General features: G+C 40.0%; 1 protein-coding gene across 5 annotated transcripts in view; it reads right to left on the bottom strand.

Annotated features, from left to right (window-relative positions):
- dpp10 (dipeptidyl peptidase like 10) overlaps positions 1–26,616 on the bottom strand; it is a 1,117,462-nt gene that overhangs the window by 262,142 nt on the left and 828,704 nt on the right. For all 5 annotated transcript variants that reach the window (XM_078403450.1, XM_078403449.1, XM_078403451.1 and 2 more), the window contains exon 4: positions 5,018–5,112. In XM_078403450.1, coding sequence (XP_078259576.1) covers positions 5,018–5,112 — 95 coding nt within the window. The remainder of the gene's footprint in view (positions 1–5,017; positions 5,113–26,616) is intronic.

Raw genomic sequence — 26,616 nt, 5'->3', positions numbered from 1 at the left:
GGGAAGAAGGTGTTTCTGCAATTGGAGGTCCTCGGGTCTCTCTATTTGCATAATCAACCTTGCAAACTCCTGATGGAGTCATACAGTACAGAAATAGGCCCTTTGGCCCAACTTACCCTGCCGACCAAGATGCCCAATCTACACCTGCCTATATATCACTCTAAATCTTTCCTATTCATGTGCCTGTCCAAATGTGTTTTAAAATGCCTCAAACTTGCCTCAAATACTTGCCTCAAACACCTCTATAGCAGCTCATTCCACATTACACTCTGTGTGAAAACAGTGCCCCTCAGGTTCCTTTTCAATCATTCCCTTCTCTCCTTAAACCCATGTCCTCTGGTTCTTGATTCCTCTATGGGTAAAAGTCTATGAGCATTCACCCTATCTGTTTCCCTTATGATTTTATATGCCTCTGTAAGATCATCTCTCATCCTCCTCCGCTCCAAAGAATAAAGTCCTAACTTGCCCAACCTCTCCCTATAGCTCAGGCCCTGAAGTCCTGGCAAAATACTCAAAAATCTTCTTTGCACTCTTTTCAGTTTAACAACATCCTTCCTATGGCAGAGTGACCAAAACTAATACATTACCCAGGTGAGCCCTCACTAATGTCATGTACAACTGTAACATAACATCCAAACTTTTATACTCAATACCCTGACTGATGAAGGCCAATGTACCGAAAGCCTTTTTGATCATCCTATCTACCTGTGATGCCACTTTCAAGGAACTATGTATTCCTATATCCCTTGGTTCTACAACACTCCCCAGTGCCCTGTCATTCACTGTGTAGGCCTTGCCCTGGTTTGACTTCCCAAAATGCAACACCTCAGACTTATCTGCATTAAACAACAATGACCATTCTTAAGGCCCACTTGCTCAACTGTCTGCATGCTCTCGTTATCACACTCTTAAAAGCATCCCAATTTCTGGATATTGCTTTGCCCACAAACAATATACTCCAATCAACTTTAGCAAGTTTCTGTCTAATACTATCAAAGTTGCTGACTCAGAATTTTAATTTGTGGGCCCAACCTGTCTTTATCCACAACCAGTTTAAAGCTAAAGGTTTCTGGTCGCAAAAGGTTTGGCCACAAGACACTTTAGTCACATGCTCTTCCCAATTTCCTAAGAGTAGTTCAAGTCTCTCTTTGCCCTTTCTCTTATTGGGCCCTTTATGAATTACCTGAGGAAACTTTCCTGAACACATTTGACAAATTCCACCCTGAGTAAGCCTTTGGCACTATCACAGTCCCGGTCAATATTGGGAAAGGTAACAATCTCTGCTCTTCCCCAATTCTCACCTTCTGCACATCCCTAATTTTGTTCACTTCACCATTGGTGTTTGGCTGCCGAAACTCCGAATCATGGAATTCCATCCCTAAATTATTCTACTTCCCTTTTCTCCATTAAAAAGCACATGGAATCAAGCTTTTGATCATTATTCTGGGTGTCTTTATTTCTACAAAGAATGCCATAATGATAAATTTTGTCTGATTATTGCCCTTGTGAAACTCCTTGGGATGTCTAACAAAATTAATTGTGCTAAGTATGTACAAACTGTGTTTGTTGATAATAGATCATCGCCTGTACAAACAGAAAGAAGGTGTTTCATTCCCTGCTGAGTAACAAAACATATTATCAAAAATATGGCAGAGAATGGCACCATTTAAATCTGGAACTAGTTGCTGAAAAGAGAAGAAAGTGGTAACTGGGCCAGAAGTGTCAAATTAATAATCTCCTTCATGCCCCTCATTCCCTCAGGCCAGCCTGCTTTAAATCACAAAAAGTTGGAGTAACTCAGCGGGACAGGCAGCCTCTCCGGAGAGAAGGAATTGGTGAAGTTTCAGGTCGAAACCCTTCTTCAGACTGGTTTGGGATAAGGGAAACAAGACATATAGACGATGATGTAGAGAGATAAACAACAATGAATGAAAGATATGCAAAAAAGTAACAATGATAAAGGAAACAGGCCATTGTTAGCTATTTGTTGAGTGAAAACGAGAAGCTGATGCGACTTGGGTGGGGAAGGGATAGAGAGAGAGGGAATGCCAGAGTTACTTGAAGTTAGAGAAAACAATACCACTGGGCTGTAAGCTGCCCAAGCGAAATATGAGATGCTATTCCTCCAATTTGCATTTAGCCTCACTCTGACAATTGAGGCGATCTAGGACAGAAAGGTCTGTGTGGGAATGGGAAGGAGAATTAAAGTGTTTAGCAACCCGGAGATTAGGTAGGTTCAGGCGGACTGAGCGAAGTGGCATGAATCTCTTTTGCTTCCTCACTTTTGAAGTCAATACAATGGGGTAGTTGAGCATCTTCCCTGTTATTTATGAGGAGCGAATACATGCACAGAGCAATGTGCTCTACAGATGTTAACCTGCTACTGTTCCCTGTAACCTCCATGGGCAGATCTTCATTCTTTCCCTGTTTGGTATTTCTAACAGTAGTATTGGGTGTTGCAATAACAAGCACAGATTTACTTAGTCTAACTGGTTTAAACCACAAATGAACAAGGCCAGTTTAAATACAATCCAGGTGAAATAATTTCTGCAGAGATCAAATTTTAAAGAAAACTAGACCAAGTGGACCCGTTGGGCCCAAACATCTCCTGCATTGGTGCAGCACCCTCTCCTCCCCCTCCCCCTTCCCCCGCTCCCCCTCCCCTCTTCCCCTCTCCCCTCTCCCCCTCCCCCTCCCTCCCTCCTCCCCCTCCCCTCCTCCCCCTCCCCTCCTCTCCCTCCCCTACCTCCTCCCCCTCCCCTACCTCCTCTCCTCTCCCTCCCTTCTTCTCCCTCCCCTCCCCTTCCCCTCCCCCCACTCCATCCCTCTCAACCCCCCTCATCCTCCCTCCCCCCACCCTCCCTAGGAGATAGATTTAAACTTTAAAATGTGAATAACAAAAAATATAACACCGATTTCAATGAAACCTTCCATTAGCACCAAAGGGATGGCGCTGAGTAAGGTGGGCCTAAAATTGTTGTGCTATTGTGTACTGTTTTTGGTGTAGTGCAGGAACAAACAAACAAACAAACAAATGAGACTTTTAGTATGTAGATGAATTATGTTATATTGTATCAAACCTTCTTCAGACCACACCAATCACATTACCTTAATTTACAGAAAGGATTTAGCTGGACCTAAGCATTAAACTGCATCACTGAAATAAAATCTTGGCTTCAATCAAATTTCCTCAAACTCAACTGCAACAAATCTGAAATCATCATCATTGGTCCAAAAACACTCACCAAATCCACCCAAAACTTCATCCTCAATATTGATGGTCTCCCAGTATCCACCTCCCCTCACATCCGGAATCTTGGAATCATCTTTGATCAAACCCTCTCCTTCGACAAACACATCAAACACATCACAAAGACAGCCTTCTTCCACCTCAAAAACATTGCCCGTCTCCGTCCATCCCTCTCCTTCACAGCTGCAGAAACCCTCATCCACGCCTTCATCACCTCCCGTCTGGACTACTGCAACAGCCTCCTCTATGGCTCACCCTCAAAAATCATCAGTAAACTTCAATACATTCAAAACGCCGTTGCCCGTCTACTCACCCACTCCCCGATCCGTGACCATATCACCCCCGTCCTTTACAAACTCCACTGGCTCCCCATCCCCCAGAGAATCCAGTACAAAATCCTCTTCATGACCTACAAAGCCCTCCATAACCTGGCCCCATCCTACCTGACTGACCTCCTCCACAGGCACACTCCCACCTGCACCCTCCGCTCTGCTGCTGCCAATCTCCTGTCCCCCCCCATCCGGACCAAACTCAGATCCTGGGGGGACAGGGCTTTCTCCATCGCTGCTCCCACCCTATGGAACTCACTACCCCAAACCGTCAGAGACTCCTCCTCACTCACCACATTCAAAACATCACTGAAGTCTCACCTCTTCAGCACTGCCTTCAACCACTGAAGGTCACCTCACCTTCTGTCTCCTTTCTCTGTTCGTTTACTTATTTATCTATTTATTCACTTCTCTATGTTCTAGAAATCCCTGTAAAGCGTCTTTGAGTGTTTGAAAAGCGCTATATAAATGTAATGCATTATTATTATTATTATTATTAAGCCAGAAATGTGATGTTAAATCTGTTAGGAAAGGTCAAACAGAGGAATACAAAGTCTCTTCTCCCTTGAAAAGTAAAGGTGGAGAGGGGGACCAACAAGGCATTTTAATTCTCCGAATGCTTCTGATAGATTCAGTTCATACAGAATATTTATTCTTTATCTCCAAGAAACAAAACTAATGAATTTCAATAATAGAAATCAAATAGGATATTCAGAAACAGAGTGGTGGGAATGTAGAATTTGCTACAGGAAGGAATTATTAAGGGGGGTTGTACAAATGGATTTACTGAGAGATTAGATGTGTGTGTGTGAGGAAGAAAGGATCAAAGGGTCATGCTGATGGAGTTATATGGAACAGCATGGAAAGAGATTTGAATGGAACGCAAATGTCAATATAAACTAAATGTGCTGAAAGGTGTGTTGTATCGCTGTATATCACATGCAATTTCAAGTAATTCTCTAATGTCCTCGACAATGAATTTAGTTAAGAAAAACATTTGGCAAGTCATTACCTTCTATTAGTTTACAGATTAGCTACAGCCCTGTTTGGGCCTCCTCTTGCTGATCCAATTTAGGCTAAAATCTAATTCCCAGATGTTTGATGAAACAATGCATCATGCCAGAACCTTCTTAAGAGTGCAAGTCCAACATCAATTGCAAGAACTTTAAAGCTAAATTGGTAACACTAATATAATATACCTGTTCCACACTGTACTTGTGCATCTGACAATAATTTTGACTTGACTTGACTATCTAATTCAAAATCTATTTCAAAATTGTTAGCTGAAAATATCCCTGGATCCATTTCTATAGAATTGGAACTGGCTGCTCTATGACTTGTCTTGTTCACTGTGAGTTGACAGCAGGAACATTCAATGGCATCATGAAAATAGCATTTTGAAATGAAAATACAAAAAAACATCAATTAATTTACTTACAAATGTGCTGTTTTCCAACAACACTGTTGTTTCATTTGTTACTATATTCAGTTTGATCACATGGCCATCTCTGGCCCGGTACACCAGCTCAGCATCTGTCAGAAGAAAGTGAAGCAATTTAGATACTTTGTTCTTGCCACATGTCTGAATTACTACTTGAAGCAGCTCATCATCTTTAGACTTAAAAAAATGAAATTAAACAGTGAACACACTGCAATCTATTAGCATCTGAAAGATGCTTTAACTGGTCAAAGACCCTTCATCAGTCTGACAAATGATTTATGCCTGAAACTGAATCTCAGCTTTCCTCTTTAACACAGCAGCTAAATCAAAAGTGCATCTGCAGTATTTCCTTTTTTTACTTTCAAATTAAGATTAATCAATTTTACGACTATGAGTTGTTACTGAGAATTTTGTGATGATGGATTTTATGTATTAACAGTTTGTCATCTGATAGACAATACACAAATTCTATTGTGCAGACTATTCAGATAAATTAATTTCTTAAAGGTATAAATGACCGCTGTTAAACCTTATGACATAATTAAATTCTTCCATGACTACCAGCTCAATCCAAGGTATCATCAACGGTAACAATCCACATTATTTAGCACACATCAATGGGTGGTTTCAATGGAAGTTGTCTCATAAACATACAATTCAGATTGGAATATAGAATGTAGAACAGTGTAGCACAGGAACTGACCCTTTAGCCCACATTGTCCATGCATAGCATGATGTTAGGTGAAACTAATCTCCTCTGTCAATTTCCCTTCATTCCCTGAATATTTGTGTGCCTATCCACAAGCCTCTACTCTCATATCTGCCTCCACCACCACAACTAGCAGCGTTCCAGGCATCCAACTCTCTCTGTGTAAAACACTTACCCTGTGCATCTCCTTTAAAATTTGCCCCTCACACTTTAAAGCTCTGCCCCCTAGTTTTTGACATTTCCCCACTAGGGGCAAAAGTTCTGATTATCCACCTTTTGCATAATATCTTTCTCATATTTTGTAATTTCATTTGGTGTACTGTTGGCCATAATAAGACAAGTGGTAAAGCTCCTGGGATGCCATTATCTTCATTATTGTGATGTTAAACTTGGAAGATTTTGTGAAACATTATTGGTGGCTTTTCTCCAGTACTTTGATGGGATTTACTCTGGGCAGTCCACGTCCCCATAGCATGTAGATGGGCTGGGATCGTGGCTGTGTGATAGACTGACTTTTTAAAATTGTATTCGAGTTTTTGGTCTTCAAACATCCTTTTTCTAAGATGGCCAAAAGTATATGTCATCATTGATATTGATATTTGAATTTGTTGAAAGATATTTCCCTCAATATAGAACATTATCCAAACACTCTGTGCCCTCATTATGAACCTTTATTGTCAGATGAAGGATATTTTGCAGGGTTGGCAGGTTTGGAGAGGATCTTTGATTTACTGATTTTTAATGCAAAGTCCATTCTCATGTTTGCTGCACTGAATGAATCAACAATGACCACAGTACCGCAATACACTTTGCATTTCATTGTACAATATTACTGAGAGAGTTCCCGCAGCAAAATTAGATCATTTTTTTCCCAGATTACATGAATTAAAAACTCCCTTAATGAGCACACGAGCTAGTCGGGATAATCAATGAATTTGAAACAGGAAATAAATTACTTATTTTTCAGTGGCAGTTCACAAAACATTTTGTTATTTTGATTTGTAAAAAATGATCTTACAATTCCAAGCAAATAAACGAAATACCTTGCTCTGACCTTTCTTTGGAAAGCAGTAGAAATGTACATTTTGTGTCTGATCACTTAATTCCCATAAAGTGTTAAAATAAAAGAGATGGTGTTTGTTTATATTGCTAGGCGAGTATTGGAGATCTGACCTCTGAAGTCAAGACACATGTTCCTAACATAGAAGCTGAAGTAATTAAACTGAAGGCATTAAAGTATATGGAATTAATACCCAGGGTAATCACTGAAATGTTGCAAAAACCAACTGATTCACCAAAGCCTTTAAGAAAAGAAATCAAATGAGGAAAATAAATGAGGCCAGACAAGGATCAATGTACATCCTAAAATGGTCAGCATGAGAGTCAGTTTACAAGCAATATGTGATATACAATGAATGTTGGACGTCAAATGTAAAATTAATGTTCTCTTTGGCAGCATTCCTTGAATAATAAAAAAAAAAGACACTTGGCTATAAAGAGTCTAAAAGAAGGGCCTCGACCCGAAATGTCACACATTCCTTCTCTCCAGAGATGCTGCCTGTCTCACTGAGTTACTCCAGCTTTTTGTGTCTATCTTCGGTTTAAACCAGTATTTGTAGTTCCTTCCAACACTTGGGTCTAATGGTGATTTTAATTAGAAGGTTCAGTGTGGCGATTTATGTAAATATGAGCACAAAAAAAAATGTTGCCTATATACGTGTAATATGTGGAAGTGGAGAGGAGATGAAATGATTTATTCACACGTCATGAATTTCACCTTACTCCACTGCGAATTTTGTTGGCAATTTGTAGTAAAAAGCTCTGGAATCACAGAAACAAAGATAGGCTCCTTGGTACAATATTCTCAATAAAGAGAGATTAAAATGATTCATTAAATATTCTCTCAAAACTAGTTATTCCTAGCCTGTGAAATACACTTAAATGTCTGTTCAACAGTGGTATAATGACTGCACATCTCATTTAATGAAGGAAATTATTGTCTAATAAATGACTCAGATATTTCTATTTTTCATCTGATAGTTTTGCAATTTACATGCTCAAATACTTAATGGCATAAAGCAATCAGCTAACACTCACACTAATGAATTTTTCATTTCTTTTAAGCTGGTTGCATTTTCACAAAATCTATTATGTACACTGACAAATTCTCGGATTTTTTATCTGTTGCATTTCATAACATTTCAAAATGATTCCATGTAGGTGATATTGAGAACAATTTTTTTTAAACTCAATTGCCAGATTGGTTGCAGTTTTTATTTGGAACATATCTTCAATGGAACATAAAATCATTGTCACATGGTAAAAGGTATTAGCTAAACTAAATTGGATTTGTTTCTTGGACAGTGGACAATTCAAATTCTAATGGCTAAGGTTTTAGCTACACATTCTAAATCTCCACCCCACCTCTCTTCACCACAACCCTCTCCATCTCGAGATGGATAATAACTTCATGGATAATTGTTTACCCCATATATCAGAATAGAATTTAGAGTTCCAACCCAATCCACCATTGACTTGTAGAATCATAAATATCAAGGTTTTCACATTCTAAGCTTTGAATCCCAGTTTTTCAACAGAGAATTGAGAGGTTTTTTCATGAATGTAATAAAAGAAAAAGAAGAACCAGGTGCAAGCCTACTCTGCCATTAAATGATGTCTGGCTTTCAACACAACACCATTTACTACCCTGTTGCTTTATCCCTTGATTCCTCTAATATTCTAAAAATCTATCAAGCGCAGTTTGAAATGAATCAATGACTTAGCTTCCACAGCCATTCGGGTAGAGAAACGAAGGCAACTCACCCAGTAGTAAATAATAAATAATAAATTGGTGCAGGGAGGTCTGACATTTTGATATTGAGAAATGTACAATGCTGATTTTATTTTCCATTGAAAGCAATGAAATGTAATACTAGTCCAGAGTGGAATTGATGTTACACACAATCCTATAGTTTTCTCTGATGGCTAAAATTAGCCGCTGGAGATCTCTTCACTAAACGTGTTTTGAAATAATACATACGGAGACCTTGGAAGAAAAGGAGGGAAAATAAGTTTGGAAACCAAGGCTTATTGCAGCAACAACCAGAGAACAATGTAACTTTCGGAAAATATTACCACCACTAATTTAAAGATGTAGACATTGACATTAAACAGTGTCACACTTAAGATTGATCTTAATCAATTGTTTAACAGCCATTCTTAATCAGTAAAATTAAACATTACTGTTGGTGACAATTTTAACTTCAGACCTTCCATTTGCTTGGTATTTCTAATTCTCAAAACAAATAGAATATGATTGACCCAAATGTTACAGTCACCCAGAAAACACAACATAGAGAGCATCATTCAAAATAAAGCACAAGAAAGGGAAAAAGAAAAAACATGATAGAAAAATTTCTACCAAGAAAGAGTAAAGCTCATATCTCTAAATATAAGGTAGTTGGAAGATATTACAAGATGGTGTTTAATTTTACGAAGTGATTCAAATGAATGAATAAAGAAAACATTTCTACTTCTGAACATAAACTAGTGTAGTGGCAACTTATTCCTTCCAAATAAAGTCCTTAAGCTTACCACTTTCACGAAAGGAGTGGAGTGAACTTTCTTAACGCAAACAACAACAGAGAGATCTTCACGATGTTTCAGTTTAATTAGTCATTTATTGAAGTAGTAATACAAACAGATTAGTATATCTCTAGTCATTGACTTGGTAAGAATTGTATCCCGTGACAGCTCCTCTCGTGTCTAACACATAACGTCACTGTCTTCCCAATTATACTCATAATTCTGGCTCCTCCCCTGGCACCTCCCAGTCCATATATGCACATATGCCCATATATGTAAGCCTAGTATTCATCTCACGATAACCCCCAAGTGCCCAAAAATAATACAGCATACAAAATAATATAATATGCGAAAATAGCTAATAAACACAAATGGCTTCTGCCATTGTTCTAAGTATATAATGAAACAATTAGTAATAAACATTAAAAGGAGCCATAAAAACGTCATACATAATCAAATAAGCATGCACTATGTGTTGACATCTAATCTACTATAGTGATTCTTCAATCTTCAAGGCCACCAGTCTTTGCTGAACTCAGGTATCAGCTTCCAGGAGCAGACATATCTTCGTAATCGGTCTTTCCAAGATGTTGCTCTTAGTCTGAAGTCGAACGGTGTGCACAAAACCTTGTGTATCTGGTATGGTCTCCAATATTTTGCCCATTAGCCAGGATCTTCATCAATCTTCTAGCTGAAGAAGCAGTCAGCTGTTAGTCCTCTAGATGCTTCATCTGCAGGATTCTCCTTTGTGCCAGCATATCTCCATTGTGATACATCAGTAGCATCCCTTATAAAAGAGATTCTGTTTGCTACAAAAGTTTGAAAACGTTTGGTTTTGTTATTGCTGTACTTAAGCACCGTTGTTCTATCGGTCCAGAAGATGGATTTGTCCAGTTGAAGCTGTAATTCCTTTCACAGCATAGTGTCAACTCTGACAGCTCAAACTGCAGCTGTAAACTCCATTCTGGGAATCGTCACCTGCTTTAATGGTGCCACTTTGAATTTTCCCATAATAAATGCAATATGCACCTCTTTGCTATCGTTTTCCAGTCGCAGATACACCCCATGATGAGGGATGTACCAGAGTTCTCCATCACTACGATTCAGCTGGTCCACTGGTATCTTTTCAGCATAACCATTATCAATCATTTCCGTGAGGAAAGATGTATATTCGTTATAAAACTTCTCTTTCTTGACAAACGTGCGTTTTAAGCTCTGGATTCTTTGCTCAGCTATGCAACGGTTGTTCGGCATGCTGGTATTCTCTTGCTTGAAAGGCAAGTCTAGCCAATAGTTTCCATCTGCCATCCTTACTGAAAGATTCATAATGTCCAAGAACTTTACCTCTTCTCTGGACATTTCTTCCTTTTCCTTGCTGGATCTTTCACCAAAATCATGATTGTTTGTTTGACCAAAAGCTCCTCTAGGTTTGCAATGGATATTCGATTGACAGCAGCAGCAGGGCAGACATTTCCATCCCTACTGTCATGGTCTTTTCTCAGGGGACATTATATGACCCATCTGAGCAGGGTTTTCACAGTGTATGGTCCATCCCCTTGGCTATTGATCAGCTCCCAAGGTTCCAATACCTTTGAAGCATTTGTCCCGATGAGTAGGTCAATGTCAGAGTCTATTTCAGAAATCTTGACATCCTTCAAGTAAGGCCATTCCTTCAGGTCTTCTTGTCTGGGAATGTCTAACTGAGAAACAGGCATGGTCTTATGTGTAAACACATCAGATAATTGAGCAAAATCATCCTTATCCAGATTAGACATTTCCAAACCTGAGATAAGATGACTGATCACAGGCTTCACTTGATTCATGGTACGCAGGAGAATTTTTCTCCTTGGTCCTGAAATGTTCAGCCTTCTCATCAAGCTTTCTGTGCAGAAGGTAGATGAGCTTCCATGATCCAAAGATGCGTATGTTTGCAACACTGTGCTCCCCTTGTGGCTCTTTACTTGTACTGGTATGATGGAGAAGATGCCAGCTTCATCACCGGCCCCAATATGTCCACGCATTTGAGATGGAAGAACAGCAACACTCACAACTTGGCTTTTCCTGCTTTTCCTTCTGTTCTGTATGTACTGATTTCTTTTCTTTGTCCTTTCGTTCCATGTGAAGTGTTTCAAGATAATTTCCTTTGCATACAACACAAGCCAAATGACTCTTGCAGTCTTTGCTCATGTGGCCTATTTTTAAACGTCCAAAACAGATTTTCTTCTCCTTTAAAAAATCCAGCTTTTCTTTATGTTCTTTGTTCTTGATCGACCAATACCGCTCCAATGTGTGACCATTTTTGTTACAGAACAAACAAGAACTTGGCTGTTTGGCGATAGGTATGTCAGCTTTCATTCCCTTTGTTATCAGATTTTCTTGCACCTGTACTTCGACAGGTTCTGCAGTCATAGCAAAACAGCTTCTGGTCATTTTCGGCCTTTCATTTGCCTTAATGAAGGTAGGGCCTTTAACAGTTGCTACTGGCTTAGCTTTCTCGATATTCCCAAAAAGTGGATCCAATAATATCTTCACTTGCTCTTCCATGAAGTTCACCAGATCAGGAAATCCAGCTGGATATCTTCTCTTTCCCTGTATCTCATATGCCTTATCTCTCCATTTGTCTCTGAGCTTATAAAGGGCAGTTTCAGAAGGATAGTCTTCATATTGGAGGGGACATTCATTTCCTTCATATAGGCGAGATGTTTCATTGCATTGCAACAACCTCTAAGGAATAGTGAGCTTGCAATGCTTTCACATCTTCTGATCTGAAAGCTGGCTAGGCCAATGCCTTGGCTATGTAAGCAGTGGCAATCTTTTGCTCATATGCCAAAATGCTCTTCAAGCAGCTTCCTTGCCTCCAGATAGCCCTGGTCCGAAGGTAAGTGTTGACAGCTACAGACTAAGTCTTTTGCTTGACCCCTTGTATATTGTTCCAGAAAATGATAGGAGTCACTGTTACCATCAGTCTTTCTTTCCACTCCTCTTTCAAATGCCCTGATAAAAATTTCATACTGCAAAGGATCACCATCGTAAACAGGAATGTCTCTTGGTGGTAGAGTGGAAGAAAGATTTTGTTTAGCCAGAAGAACAGTGATATCATTTTGCCTCTGCAGTAGGTCATACATATCACCTCGGCTTCCATTATACTGTCCGGGGGGGGGGGGGGGGGGGGGGGGTAATGCAAGCATGCCCCTGAACACCCTTTTGCTCATGAGACTTTGCCTTTTGTCTTTGAAGAGGGTATTGATTTAGATGGGTCATATCACTAGCTTTAGCAAATGGTCCCAAAGTTGTTTGTTATGGTTCAACAACCTGTTGCCCTCGATCAGGCAAGTATTCAGCTACATGTGGCTCTAATTTAGCCGATAATTCCCTTTGAGCCTTTTTCAAAGTTCCTTTTTCTGCATAGGAGTTCATCTCATCAGATGCTATCGAGTTATTTCTTGATTTCATAGCATCAAATAGTCTTGTCTTGGTTGCTGCCATTTTAGCATCTAACTTCAATCGTTCCTTCTTTCTTCTCAACTGTTCCTTCCACCTCTTCCAATCTTCCTCCATTCTCTTCTGATCCACTTCCTTTCTCTTCTGCTCTTCCTCCATTTCCAATTCTTGCTCCTCAATCTCATGCCTGTCTTCCATGAAGGCAACCTGTTCTGCGAGAATGGCCAGATCTGCCTTAGCCTTTATACGAGCAGAGTGCGTCGAAGATGAAGAATGAGATTTGAAGCTCAATTTAGAGTTTGAGACATTTTAAGCACTGTCGTCAGGTCTAATTATGTCTAAGTTTACACCACTCTGTCGTGAAGCATTCCTGGCAATGGAGTGTATAGTTTGTTGACCAGCCTCAAATATCCACGCCTCAGTTTCTTGTGCAAACTCATTGAAAACGTCCATTGTTCGGTGAAACCATTGATTTTGCTTTTCAAGTTCCTCTTCAGGCAGTGATAACTGTTTCAATGCTTCATATTCTTGGCTGATTTCATCATTAAGATGGTTAAATTGAATCAAGTTGAATCGTACCTCATCTACATTTTCACTTGATTTCATAAGCTTTTTCGTGTCTTCCATTAACCTGCCAGCTTGTTTATATCTTCTTTTCTTTTTCTTCTCGTGCTTCTCAAAGAGCAATTCACAACCTTTGGATGTGAGTTTGATAAACCTTTTTTCCACTTTCTCAGAATCTTTTCGGCTGTCGCCACCTTATGACTGAACATCAGATCTAACCACAGACATACGGCTGGCTATCCCTTTAAGACGTGTAGACATAAAGTCGTATCTTCAAAGGAATTCAAAACAAAACCGATAACTAGCAACGCTCAAGGTCACTTCTTTGTTCTCAGCATTTCCAAAATTTCTCAGTTGCAGCTTTCCAATACAACTTCTGAAAAACAGCTTTTCCAATAAAGCAATGCTGAACTTACAATTCCTGTGCGAAGGCTTTCGAAGTTTCCAATCTCCGTTAGTCAGATTAGTGCAGGTAATGACCCTGTTCTCTTCCAGTCGATTTCCAAGCTCCAGTCTCCCTCTTAGAGCCAATTATAACTTTAAATGACTCTAAGAGACAGGTTTACTTTATCTTCATGCACCGAGGATAGCTCTTGATCTATTCACTCCGGCTGAGATAAGTTCTTACAATACAATGGCAACTTGGTCCTTCCGTCTGCTATAACCAAAATCCGTTATACAGAAGTCTGCTAAAACAAGGGTTTACTGCATTACTGGACCTCACAGATGGTGTGATTTAAATTGCATATGCAAATAAATATTTCCCATCCTGAAGGCGAGATTCTTCAAAAAACTCCTCAATCCCAATAGTTCACTATAATGCAGGTAATTTATTTGAAACTGGTGATACTCTGACTCCCAATATTTTTCTTTGTTTTAACTTGCTCACTCTGTGATACCTTTCTGCCCAATCAATATTTGTATACAGAGCCATGTATTTAACAAAATGAGTAAGAAATCCCCTGGACAGATCATGTTCATTGTTTACAGGAAAAGCATTGACCCTGTCGAAAACATTTGATGCAATGTAATCTGAAAACCAATGTCTAAAGGAATTTGCAGTTCCTTTTATCTAGCTTTCTATAAATATAGTTGTTGACACTTTACTGAAGTTAAAAATCTACCAAGATATATCTTAAATTATAAAATATGATAAAAATCTCCATAAATATGCCTTCCACATTAAATGACAAACACCTTTGTTTATTGTGAAACCTGTATACTGACAATTAATATTGATGAAAAATGTTATTTTTATACAATACACGTTGTCAGGTGCCCTGATGCTGCAGTTAATCAAATGTTTTTTTGGAAGGCATTTAATCCAGGGTTCTCTGCTTGATTTATGGTTTGTGCAAAGTGGCAATGGGATTGCCATTGATGCTTCAATATCTTTATGCAATTGAAAAGAACAGTGCCCATCACAGTCAAACATATTTCCTGTTAATATTGTTATACAGTATCTTTCATTGTTATTGTTGTCTATTAATATTAATTGTGGTATATTTTCATAAAATAGATCACATGAATTTCACATTTCACCGGATAAAACTATTACTTTAAACTCTTCCAAAAACCCTTTGATGAAAAGTAGTGTTTTAAGAAATACAATACAAATCGCATTCCAACATGATGAAACCTCATCTATTACATTGTCACTATAAATTGTTAATTCATCTTCTTTATATGGTCTTCTATCAGTTCAGTTGATAGGTAGTAGCCAACTAGATGTTAGAAACAGCATATTTATATGGTATTAATTCAGTCTTCAAAGTTTTTATTTATGGTCTCATCTGTACATGAAAGACAAAAAACTCAGTGGAAAATTATATTAGACTAGACACAGGGGATTTTCATTAAATATTACATTCATTAAATATTAATTTTCAAAAAACGCTGCTTTAATCAGTTACATCCCTCTCCATGAGCAAGCATACCCAGTTCAAATGTTCCAATTGCTTAAGCCGAACTGTGACCAAAATTGTAAAGATTTTGGTAAATATTTCATGAGAATATATCCTTCGGTAAACTTGTACTGATATCATAACTAAGGATCACCAAGAGTGTTCATTTATTTTGAACATACAAGGGCAGAGAGGTTAAGAGTAAAATAGCATAAATCTTGCATCTTAATGGGAAGAGAAACCATTGTTTAATGATATCCAAGGGAACTAGCAGCACCATGGTAGTTATGACAAAGTGTTCAGACAGAATACATAGAATAGTATAGAACAGAAACAGACTCTTCCACCCACATTGTCTGTGCCAACAAACCATGCAAATTTAAACCCCACAACAGCCTGCATGTGGTCAGCCAACCTTGATTACTTGCTGAGTCATAAATCTATCTAATGCCTCTTAAACATTGCCATGGTATCTGCTTCCACTACTTCTCCAGTGGTATATTCGAGGCACCTCCTACTATGTGTAAAAAAAAGCCTCTCAAATCTTTAAACTTTTTCTCTCTCATGTTAAACCTATAGCCTCCGGTATTTGACATTTCCACCCTGGGAAAAAGATACCATCTATCCTCTCATTGCCTCTCACACTTCATCAGATTGCACTTCAGCCTCAGGCTCTCTAGCCAAAACAATCCAGCTTTGTTCAAGCTCTCTCATTAGATGTAACACTCTCTAAACCAGGGAATTTCATAGTGAACTTCTTCCGCACCCTCTCCAAAAAACTTGATATCTTTCTCGTAATGTAACAACCAGAACTGCATACAATACTCCAAATGTAGCCTGACCAAAATGTGATACAGCTGTAAAATAATGTCCCATTCCCATACTCAACATTCAGACTGATGATGGCCAACATGCTACATGCCTTCTTTACCATCCTATCTACTTATGTTGCCACTTTCAGGAGCTATGGACTTGCACCCCAAGATCGCTCTGCACATCAGTGCTCCTGAGGGTCCAGTCGCTTACTGTGTACTTCCCTCTTACGTTTGACCTCTCAGAGTGCAACACCTCACACTGATCTGAATGAATTTCCTTCTGCCATTTCTCTGACCATTTTTCTAGTTGGTCTATATCATGCGGTATCCTTTGACAACCTTTCTCACCATCCACAGATCCAGCAATCTTTGAGTCATCTCGAAACCGAGTGAATCCTGTCAAGTCCTATCCTTATCCATAACGAGATAACGATTTGTGGGGTTATGGCAGCACAACAATAAATTCAACATCAACTTCAAAAGCTTTTTACTGTTCCGCGGTACAAATGACAATAAACTAAACTGAACTGAAAACTGTAATTAGAATAAATAATAAAAAAACCAATTGTCTTTTCAGAAAATCTTAAATTTGCAAAAATAACTGGCATTAATTAGTATCAAAACCACTGCTCATATATTGTTACCATTATCTGTTTAAAAAGCAATATATTGCACAGAATTTAAAGAAGTTCTAAAAAACTCATTTATAACGCAACTGGCAAATCATCTGAATGCTATAGATGGAATAAATCCATCTCTATCTTAACTGCTGCAGTTAAGCCAAGCTTCATTTGATCACGAATGTTTGCAGATAAATCTGTACCACAAATTGATATTGCACTCAATTTTACCTATTTGCATAATTTTTCATAACTTTGCATGCAAACATAGACTATATCAAGGGAAATAAAAAAATTTAAAAAATCATCCTGGAAAAATAGAATGCATTTTAATGCATTGTTATCCTTTTCCAAGGTTGAATGGTCAGGGCTTTCTGAATTGGCAAGCCCAGATGAAGATAAATACCGGGCGGCACGGTAGCGCAGCGGTAGAGTTGCTGCTTTACAGCGAATGCAGCGCCGGAGACTCAGGTTCGATCCTGACTACGGGTGCTGCACTGTAAGGAGTTTGTACGTTCTCCCCGTGACCTGCGTGGGTTTTCTCCGAGATCTTCGGTTTCCTCCCACACTCCAAAGACGTACAGGTATGTAGGTTAATTGGCTGGGTAAATGTAAAAAAAAATTGTCCCTAGTGGGTGTAGGATAGTGTTAATGTACGGGGATCGCTGGGTGGCACGGACTTGGAGGGCCGAAAAGGCCTGTTTCCGGCTGTATATATATGATGATATGATAAATAGACCTCTAGGTAAAAGTATTAATCTTCAGATGAATGATAGTGCAACTGAATGTCCTATATCTTCCTTGATATTTATGGAGGTTGAAATAGTGTTGCAGGGGATATTAATGAAGCAGATTACACACTATGGTACTTCAAAGCACTAGGCCATATATTAGTCCTCCAGAACAATAAAGGAATAAGTTTCAGGCCACTGCTATTTCCCTGCATGTGTAGTGTAGGAATTACAGAAGCTCTTAAGATCATGGAAAACAGTTCAAAATGTGCACCTAACTCAAATCTAAAAATAAAAGCACATTCCAATGGTTATATCAGGTCCAAACAATAGTGAATACCTAACAGGTCCCATGATTAGGGCGGATAATTCTTGCTCTGAATTACCATGGTATCTACAGTTTGTACATCTGACTAGGCAGCTACTGCGAATAAAGACCCAGCGGCCCATTGCCTACAGGGGAAGCTCGGAAGTCCCGAAGACAGGAGAGAAGGAGCCGCTGGTGATGATGAATGCATGGAGTGGGCTGGTAGGAGGGGCCAAGCTGCAGGAGGCATCCCCTGGGAAACAGGTGGTCGGGCGAGTAAAAGGATGTGAGGTCATGGGCTTGCAGCAGCCTGGGCTCACCTGGATCAGGGGTGCTCCAGTACTTCCAACATGTGGACCAGGCTTGGACTCTGCAACTGTGCATTTGTGGGTTGTGCAAAAACATTTTACTGTGCATACATGACAATAAAGAACCATTGAACCACTCAACAGCATGGTCCATGAAATAGGATGTTATTAAAAAACCTTGCAACAGAAAAATTGATAGGCAATGCAAATCTTAATGGTGCACTTGAGGTGGTTGCTGGGGCATTTTCCAATAAGAAGGAAACAAAAAGAAAAGACTGTGGCAACTCAATGGGTCAGGCAGCACCTGTGGAGGGAATGGCAGATGGCATTTTGGGTTGGGATCCGTCTTCAGACCAATGGAGTAGGGGGAAGAAAGCTGTCAGAAAGATGGGGTGGGTTAAAGCCTGGCAAATGATAGGTGGATATAGGTAGGGGGAGGGGGGGAGGGGGGTTGGGAGTGGTCACTTGACAGATGGGGAATAAGTGAAAAAGACGAGAGGTTAAAAAGAAGCCAAAGAAAAGGAGGAGTGAAATGTAAAGCCAGAGGTCGGAATTCCCTCCACAGATGTTGCCTGACTGATTGAGTTCTTCCAGATTCCACCATCTTCAATTTATTGTGCCTTCCTTCAGGAAGATGCAAAATCTTATGAAACAATACAGATATTGCTTGAAATGTTATAGGATGTGCCATTATTTGAGTATTAAAGATGATATTTGGATACTAAAATGACGGCACTGGTATATTTTGTGTGGATGTATGGCACAAATTTGATTCTGTTTGAGAGCATAAAGTTGAAGTCAATGACCTGTTTTCACTTTTGTTATTTCAGAACAAGCTTTGGAATACACTGACGGACTTTGTTGTCTTCAGATCTGCACAAATCAAATGCACTCACGCACTTGATGGTGAAAGGGATGCTAAAATGATTTGCTAATTATTTCCAACATTGTCTTTTATTTTATATTTTTAGCAATTGTTGTTTACTGCATTCACTACTTCAGTATTGCTCATGTTATTTGGCCACTGATGAGGCTAGAGGCGCACTAGCACATCTAAGCTTAAAGAGATTTGGCATGTCACTGACTACTCTAACAAAGTTTCTACAGATGTACTGTAGAAAGTATCCTGAATGGTTGCATCTCCGCCGCCTCTTGCATTCCTGTGCATTACAACTGCTGTACCAGCCCATGATGCAACCAGTCAAGATACTTTCTACAGTACAACTGTGGACTCAGTCCAGTTCAAACAGCCATCCCCACTGGCTATGCATCTACATGAGGCAGTGCCTCTAGAAGGCAGCATTTATCATCAAGGATCCCCACCATCCGGGCCATGCCCTCGTCTCGCTCCTGCCATTGGGCAGTAGATACAGAAGACTGAAGCTGCAAACCATTGTTCAAAATCAATTACTTTCCTACAGATATCAGGTTCTTGAACCAACCCGTACAACCCTAATCTTACCTCAACAATGGAACACTACATAGTACCTTTTGCACCATCATGGACTTGTTTCATTTTACCATTGTGCTCTGTACTAATGTCTTGTTGTTATTTTTGCACAGCCATGTTTCCCTTTTACAGTTTTGCAGAATTTAAATTTAAAATGTATGTTTTTGTGTGTTTGAGTCTCTGTGCTTGTGGTGCTGCTGTAGGCAAGATTTTCATTGTACCTGTACTTCACTGTACTTGTGCATATGACAATAAATACAACTTGTCTTCACTTGATCTAATTTATCTTCTTCTCTTTACCTCTACCCCAGGCAGATCAATTATAATTGACATTCATTAATGAGCATTCGGCAGATGACACCAACATCATTTGTATCACCTTGACATACTCGGTGTTTGCAGGGTGACTTGGATAGGTTGGATGAGTGGGCAGATGCAATATAATGTGGATAAATGTGAGCTTATCCACTTTGGTGGCAAGAACAGTAAGGCAAATTATTATCTGAATAGTGTCAGATTAGGAAACGGGGAAGTGCACGGAGACCTGGGTGTCCTTGTACATCAGGAGGCAGTGATCACAACATGATAAGTTTTACTCTGCAAATGGAAAGGCAGAAGGGAAAATCGGAAGTGTCGGTATTACAGTATAGCAAAGGGGATTACAGAGGCATGAGGCAGGAGCTGGCCAAAATTGACTGGAAGGAGGCCCTAGCAGGGAAGACGGTAGAACAGCAATGGCAGGTATTCCTGGGAATAATGCAGAGGTTGCAGGATCAATTTATTCCAAGGAGGTGGAAAGACTCTAAGGGGAGTAAGAGACACCTGTGGCTGACAAGGGAAGTCAGGGACAGCATAAAAATTAAGGAGAGGAAGTATAACATAGCAAAGAAGAGTGGGAAGACAGAGGATTGGGACTCTTTTAAAGAGCAACAAAAGTTAACTAAAAAGGCAATACGGGGAGAAAAGATGAGGTACGAGGGTAAACTAGCCAATAATATAAAGGAGGATAGCAAAAGTTTTTTTAGGTACGTGAAGAGGAAAAAATTAGTCAAGGCAAATGTGGGTCCCTTGAAGACAGAAGCAGGGGAATTTATTATGGGGAACAAAGAAATGGCAGACGAGTTAAACCGTTACTTTGGATATGTCTTCACTGAGGAAGATACACACAATCTCCCAAATGTTCTAGGGGCCGGAGAACCTAGGGTGATGGAGGAACTGAAGGAAATCCACATTAGGCAGGAAATGGTTTTGGGTAGACTGATGGGACCGAAGGCTGATAAATCCCCAGGGCCTGATGGTCTGCATCCCAGAGTACTTAAGGAGGTGGCTCTAGAAATAGTGGAAGCATTGGAGATCATTTTTCAATGTTCTATAGATTCAGGATCAGTTCCTGTGGATTGGAGGATAGCAAATGTTATCCCACTTTTTAAGAAAGGAGGGAGAGAGAAAACGGGTAATTATAGACCAGTTAGTCTGACATCAGTGGTGGGGAAGATGCTGGAGTCAATTATAAAAGACGAAATTGCTGAGCATTTGGATAGCAGGAACGGGATCATTCCGAGTCAGCATGGATTTACGAAGGGGAAATCATGCTTGACAAATCTACTGGAATTTTTTGAGGATGTAACTAGGAAAATTGACAAGGGAGAGTCAGTGGATGTGGTGTACCTCGACTTTCAGAAAGCCTTCGACAAGGTCCCACATAGGAGATTAGTGGGCAAAATTAGGGCACATGGTATTGGGGGTAGGGTACTGACATGGATAGAAAATTGGTTGACAGACAGAAAGCAAAGAGTGGGGATAAATGGGTCCCTTTCGGAATGGCAGGCAGTGACCAGTGGGGTACCGTAAGGTTCGGTGCTGGGACCCCAGCTATTTACGATATACATTAATGACTTAGACGAAGGGATTAAAAGTACCATTAGCAAATTTGCAGATGATACTAAGTTGGGGGGTAGTGTGAATTGTGAGGAAGATGCAATAAGGCTGCAGGGTGACTTGGACAGGTTGTGTGAGTGGGCAGATACATGGCAGATGCAGTTTAATGTGGATAAGTGTGAGGTTATTCACTTTGGAAGTAAGAATAGAAAGGCAGATTATTATCTGAATGGTGTCAAGTTAGGAGGAGGGGGAGTTCAACGAGATCTGGGTGTCCTAGTGCATCAGTCAATGAAAGGAAGCATGCAGGTACAGCAGGCAGTGAAGAAAGCCAATGGAATGTTGGCCTTCGTAACAAGAGGAGTTGAGTATAGGAGCAAAGAGGTCCTTCTACAGTTGTACCGGGCCCTGGTGAGACCGCACCTGGAGTACTGTGTGCAGTTTTGGTCTCCAAATTTGAGGAAGGATATTCTTGCTATGGAGGGCGTGCAGCGTAGGTTCACTAGGTTAATTCCCGGAATGGCGGGACTGTCGTATGTTGAAAGGCTGGAGCGATTGGGCTTGTATACACTGGAATTTAGAAGGATGAGGAGGGATCTTATTGAAACATATAAGATAATTAGGGGATTGGACACATTAGAGGCAGATAACATGTTCCCAATGTTAGGGGAGTCCAGAACAAGGGGCCACAGTTTAAGAATAAGGGGTAGGCCATTTAGAACGGAGATGAGGAAGAACTTTTTCAGTCAGAGGGTGGTGAAGGTGTGGAATTCTCTGCCTCAGAAGGCAGTGGAGGCCAGTTCGTTGGATGCTTTCAAGAGAGAGCTGGATAGAGCTCTTAAGGATAGCGGAGTGAGGGGGTATGGGGAGAAGGCAGGAACGGGGTACTGATTGAGAGTGATCAGCCATGATCGCATTGAATGGCGGTGCTGGCTCGAAGGGCTGAATGGCCTACTCCTGCACCTATTGTCTATTGTCTATTGTCTATCAGTCACTGAAAGTAAGCATGCAGGTAGTGAAGAAAGCTAATGGCATGTTGGCCTTCATTGCGAGAGGATTTGAGTTTAGGAGCAAGGGGGTCCAACCGCAGTTGTACCTAGAGTATTGTGTGGAGTTTCGGTCTAATTTGAGGAAGGACATTATTGCTATTGAGGGAGTGCAGCGTAGGTTCACCAGGTTAATTCCAGGGATGGCAGGACTGCCATATGATGACTGGGCTTGTATTCACTGGAATTTAGAAGGATGAGAGGGGATCTTTTTGAAACATATAAAATTCTTAAAGGATTGGACAGGCTAGATGCAGGAAAAATGTTCTCAATATTGGGGGAGTCCAGAACCAGGGACACAGTTTAAGAATAGGGATAGGCCATTTAGGACTGAGATGATGAAAACCTTTTTCACCCAGAGAGTAGTTGTGAATCTATGGAATTCTCTGCCATAGAAGGCAGTGGAGGCCAATTCACTGGATATTTTCAAGAGAGAATTAGCTCTTAGGGCTAAATGAATAGGGCTCAAGGGATATGGGACAAAGCAGGAATGAGGTACTGATTTTGGATCTTCTTCATTCGTGTCCATCATCTATGTTTCAAATGTTACATCACTGTCATTATCCGTCCTGAAAAGAACGCAAGCTTCCGGCGACAATCAGTGGGAGCCATCACTTGTACAATGATTAGCCATGATCATATTGAATGGCGATGTTGGCTCGAAGGGGCGAATGGCCTACTCCTGAACCTATTTTCTATGTTTTTATGTTTCCATGTTTACCCTTTCATAAATATTCCCTCTGTTCTCTCCATCATTGCCCCTCTCTCACATTTTATACATGGATTTCCAGTTTTGATGAACATCCCAGAACTTCGGAGATTACAAAATGTCGTGAATACTGTCTGGTCCATCACAGATACTGACTTTTCCGCCATCTAAGGACAGAAGAGGCACTGTCTCGACCTATTTATCAACTTGAATCTTATCAACTTAAGAACTTTGTTTCTTTCTCCACAGAAGCTGCCTGACCTGCTGAATATCTTTATCCCTTTTTTTTGTATTAATCTCATGACAAAGAATACATTCTGAATGTTGGCCCTTTAAGTCGCGTAGTTTCAGAGGAAACTAGATAGATATGGACTGATTTTTCTGTAAGGAAGCATAACTGTTATTTTCAGCTTGGTGGGATTGAAAATCTCAAAGAAGGTGAATTATTCATGTTATGGTACTAATTTTAGTGCCATTTGGGAAAGTTTAATGGCAAGTGTGGATAACTAGTTCAATGGTACACAAGGAAAAAAGTGCTAGGGAAAATGAAAATTACAATGTAAAATTACAAGATTAATTTTATGGTGGGCTCTAAGGTACGCAGAATACGTGGAAATTCACAGCTTCAAAATGGAAGTGCTGTTGGAAATAGGGCAAAACTACAGTTGTGTGGACAAATTTATAGCCCAATGTGCTATGTGTCTTTAAGAAGTGTACAAGCACTGAACTCTGACACAATTAAAACCTTTTTCCTCAAATTACAGGCACAGTCCCTAACCTTGAAACTATCATTTTAAGAACCTTGGAGACAAACCTAAATAATGTTCACACTCCCAATTCAGCTCAAATTGTACATCTGTAATGTACTTTTCCGAAGTGTTTCTTGCAAGAAAACCTTGAAATCAATGTTGTTTTGAAGAGGATAACAAGTCAGCAGTACATGTATCTTTCTTCGCACTACATCATTTTATTTTTGAATGAAACTGGCCAAACAGAAATAAGGGATGGTGGTAACATGATTGGAGTGTATCCTGTGATAAATGATAAGCCATACAAGGTCACTCTCAATAGTCTTCAGGGCACGTCACTGTCATCAGTAACAGGATCTGGATGTCAGGAGAGCTGAAATAACATTCTACCATGCTTTATCTGAGAAGTATCATATTTAATGGAGAAGTGTGATTTGATACTGAATACAAAGTGGCTTGATGTCGAGTAAGAAGAATTAGGAGATTTCAATACCCCAATGAGGGATATTAAAAAAATATTTTACACCGATTCATGGGTTACCAACTGCATCCCATATGATTATTTTTTTACATATTTGCTCAACTATTCCATTGATAGTTGTTCAGCTGTCCAGATGTATTAATGGATAAAATGCATGTAAATGACATTTATGCCAATCTATCTCTCATCTCCTAAGGATGCTGGCTCAAACCTCATGGGCATAGATCATATTGTAGAATTTGTCCAAAATAAATATCTCTTAATTTTTAATAGCCAGTGTGGATAAATAATTGAACCATAGGATATACAGGAAGCATGAGACATCAAAAGGAAATCGGATATAATCTTATATTATTCACCTGGACACACTCTCAAAGCGAAACCCGCTGGCAACATGGAATCTTAGCTAACATTTATTTCCTTCATCTTGAATGGTGAGAGCAGATTAAGTATGACAGGTCAGTCTGGCACAGGCTAACATTTATTTCTGATACCTCTTTGTTCTGTACAGCTCCAGCGAATGTGTTGAGCTGGCTTGGGGACATTTTTATATTCTCAGGAATAGCTTAAAGCTTAAAGTCCAGTTTCACTTCTCCCTCAGTACTTTTCTTTATTTTAATCTTTTATAAAAGCTCCTCTCATTTACTTTAACTTCCCTGACATGCCAAAGCCTTTTCACTATCTCCAAGAAACACATCTTGTGATGGAGTATTCTCCACTTACCCAGATGTCTGTGACTCCAATAACACTCAAGCAGTTCAAACCCTTCTAATTGACTGGCACCTAAACCAATTGTTCATTTTTCCGCTGCCATCCCAAGTGCCATTGACTCCAAAGTGCACCCATGTTACGTTCCAGGAACCCTGAGACGGGATACAGCGCAGAAACAAGCCCTTCTGCACAACATGGAAACAGGTCCTTCCGCTCACCGAGTCTGTTCCGCCCACCCCATATACTAGCACTATCCTACACACAAGTGATAGCTTACATTTCTTTTGGTTTCTTCAAAACCAAATAACCCACGAACCTGTACTTCTTTGCAATGTGGATGGAAACCAGAGCACCCGGAGAAAACCCCCATGGTCACGGGGAGAATGTACAAACTCCGTGCAGACAGCAGCGATAGTCAGGCTCTAACCTGGGTCTCGGGTGCTGTAAGACAACAACTCTACTGCTGCGCAAATGTGCTGCTCCAATGTCCTCTGCCAGTGACCTCTGCTGGCTTCAGGAGCACAGGAACGCTGCCACCTGCATATTTCCCTCCATGTCAAATGTCATCCTAACTTAGAAACAGTGCTGCTCGATATAAATCGTGTGACTCCCGATCCAACGGAATTATCTTCACCACGAGGACTGCATCAGTTCAAGGCAGCAATTCCATGCAATTCCTCTCAAATATAAGGATAGGCATTAAACGCTGGCCTTGCCAATGACATCAACGTATGAAAACAAATAAATAAAACAAAGCTTGGCTAAAAATGGCCATCTATATTGTTTTGTACATTTCTCACCCACATGCACTTCCTCCACTGAATTATGCTTCCATCCCACAAATGCTCATAATTTAATTGGTGGCAAAGGTGTTCTCTCGATTTAGGAAGGTAATGCAACATGAAGCAGACCAGCATGAATCTTGATACCTGCTCAGTGCCTACTCATGTTTCTGTGAGAGTAACAGAGGCCGCAAAAATATTGTTTCTGCATAATCAGTTGTCTATAACACATCTTGAGAGGGTGGCCTGATTTCATTGCATCTATTCTGCATATGGATTCAGATTGTCGATTGGACTCACGTCTTTGGTAAATAACCATGAATGTCCACCAGATGCTAGCACAAGAAAGCATCGTAGAATAATGGGATCATGACCACTGTCAAGATAATGAATGTTGACATTTATGATGCATTAATTATGGCTGTCCATTAGATGGTTGTTGAAGGAGCAAAATTTATTTCTGCTTTCCAATGGAATGGACTTAATATTCAATACCTCTAAAGTCAAGCCTGTGCAGTCAATAATTCCCTCTATTATCATAAATCCTACATTTGTGACAAAGCTGAGAATTGTCTCTCACCACTGGCTTCTGGCAGGAGAGAATGAAATACAGTTAGTTCTCATTTATTAGAAACTGCCAGAGGCCACTCTTTCATAATAATGGATAAAAAACTATATGATGTTGCAAATGCCTCCTGCTTAAGCCTGCATTGAGTCATTTGTTCAGAGGGAAGGGACAACTAAGCTTGAAACCTAGCAGGGCATTTGCTAATGTAAATATACTGCTCTCTTTCATTAAGAACATA

This window comes from Rhinoraja longicauda, chromosome 8 (assembly GCF_053455715.1).
Source record: "Rhinoraja longicauda isolate Sanriku21f chromosome 8, sRhiLon1.1, whole genome shotgun sequence".
NCBI classification, from domain to species: Eukaryota; Metazoa; Chordata; class Chondrichthyes; order Rajiformes; family Arhynchobatidae; genus Rhinoraja; species Rhinoraja longicauda.
The sequence above is the reverse complement of the archived record's forward strand: the minus strand, read 5'-3'. Positions and strand labels throughout refer to the sequence as shown.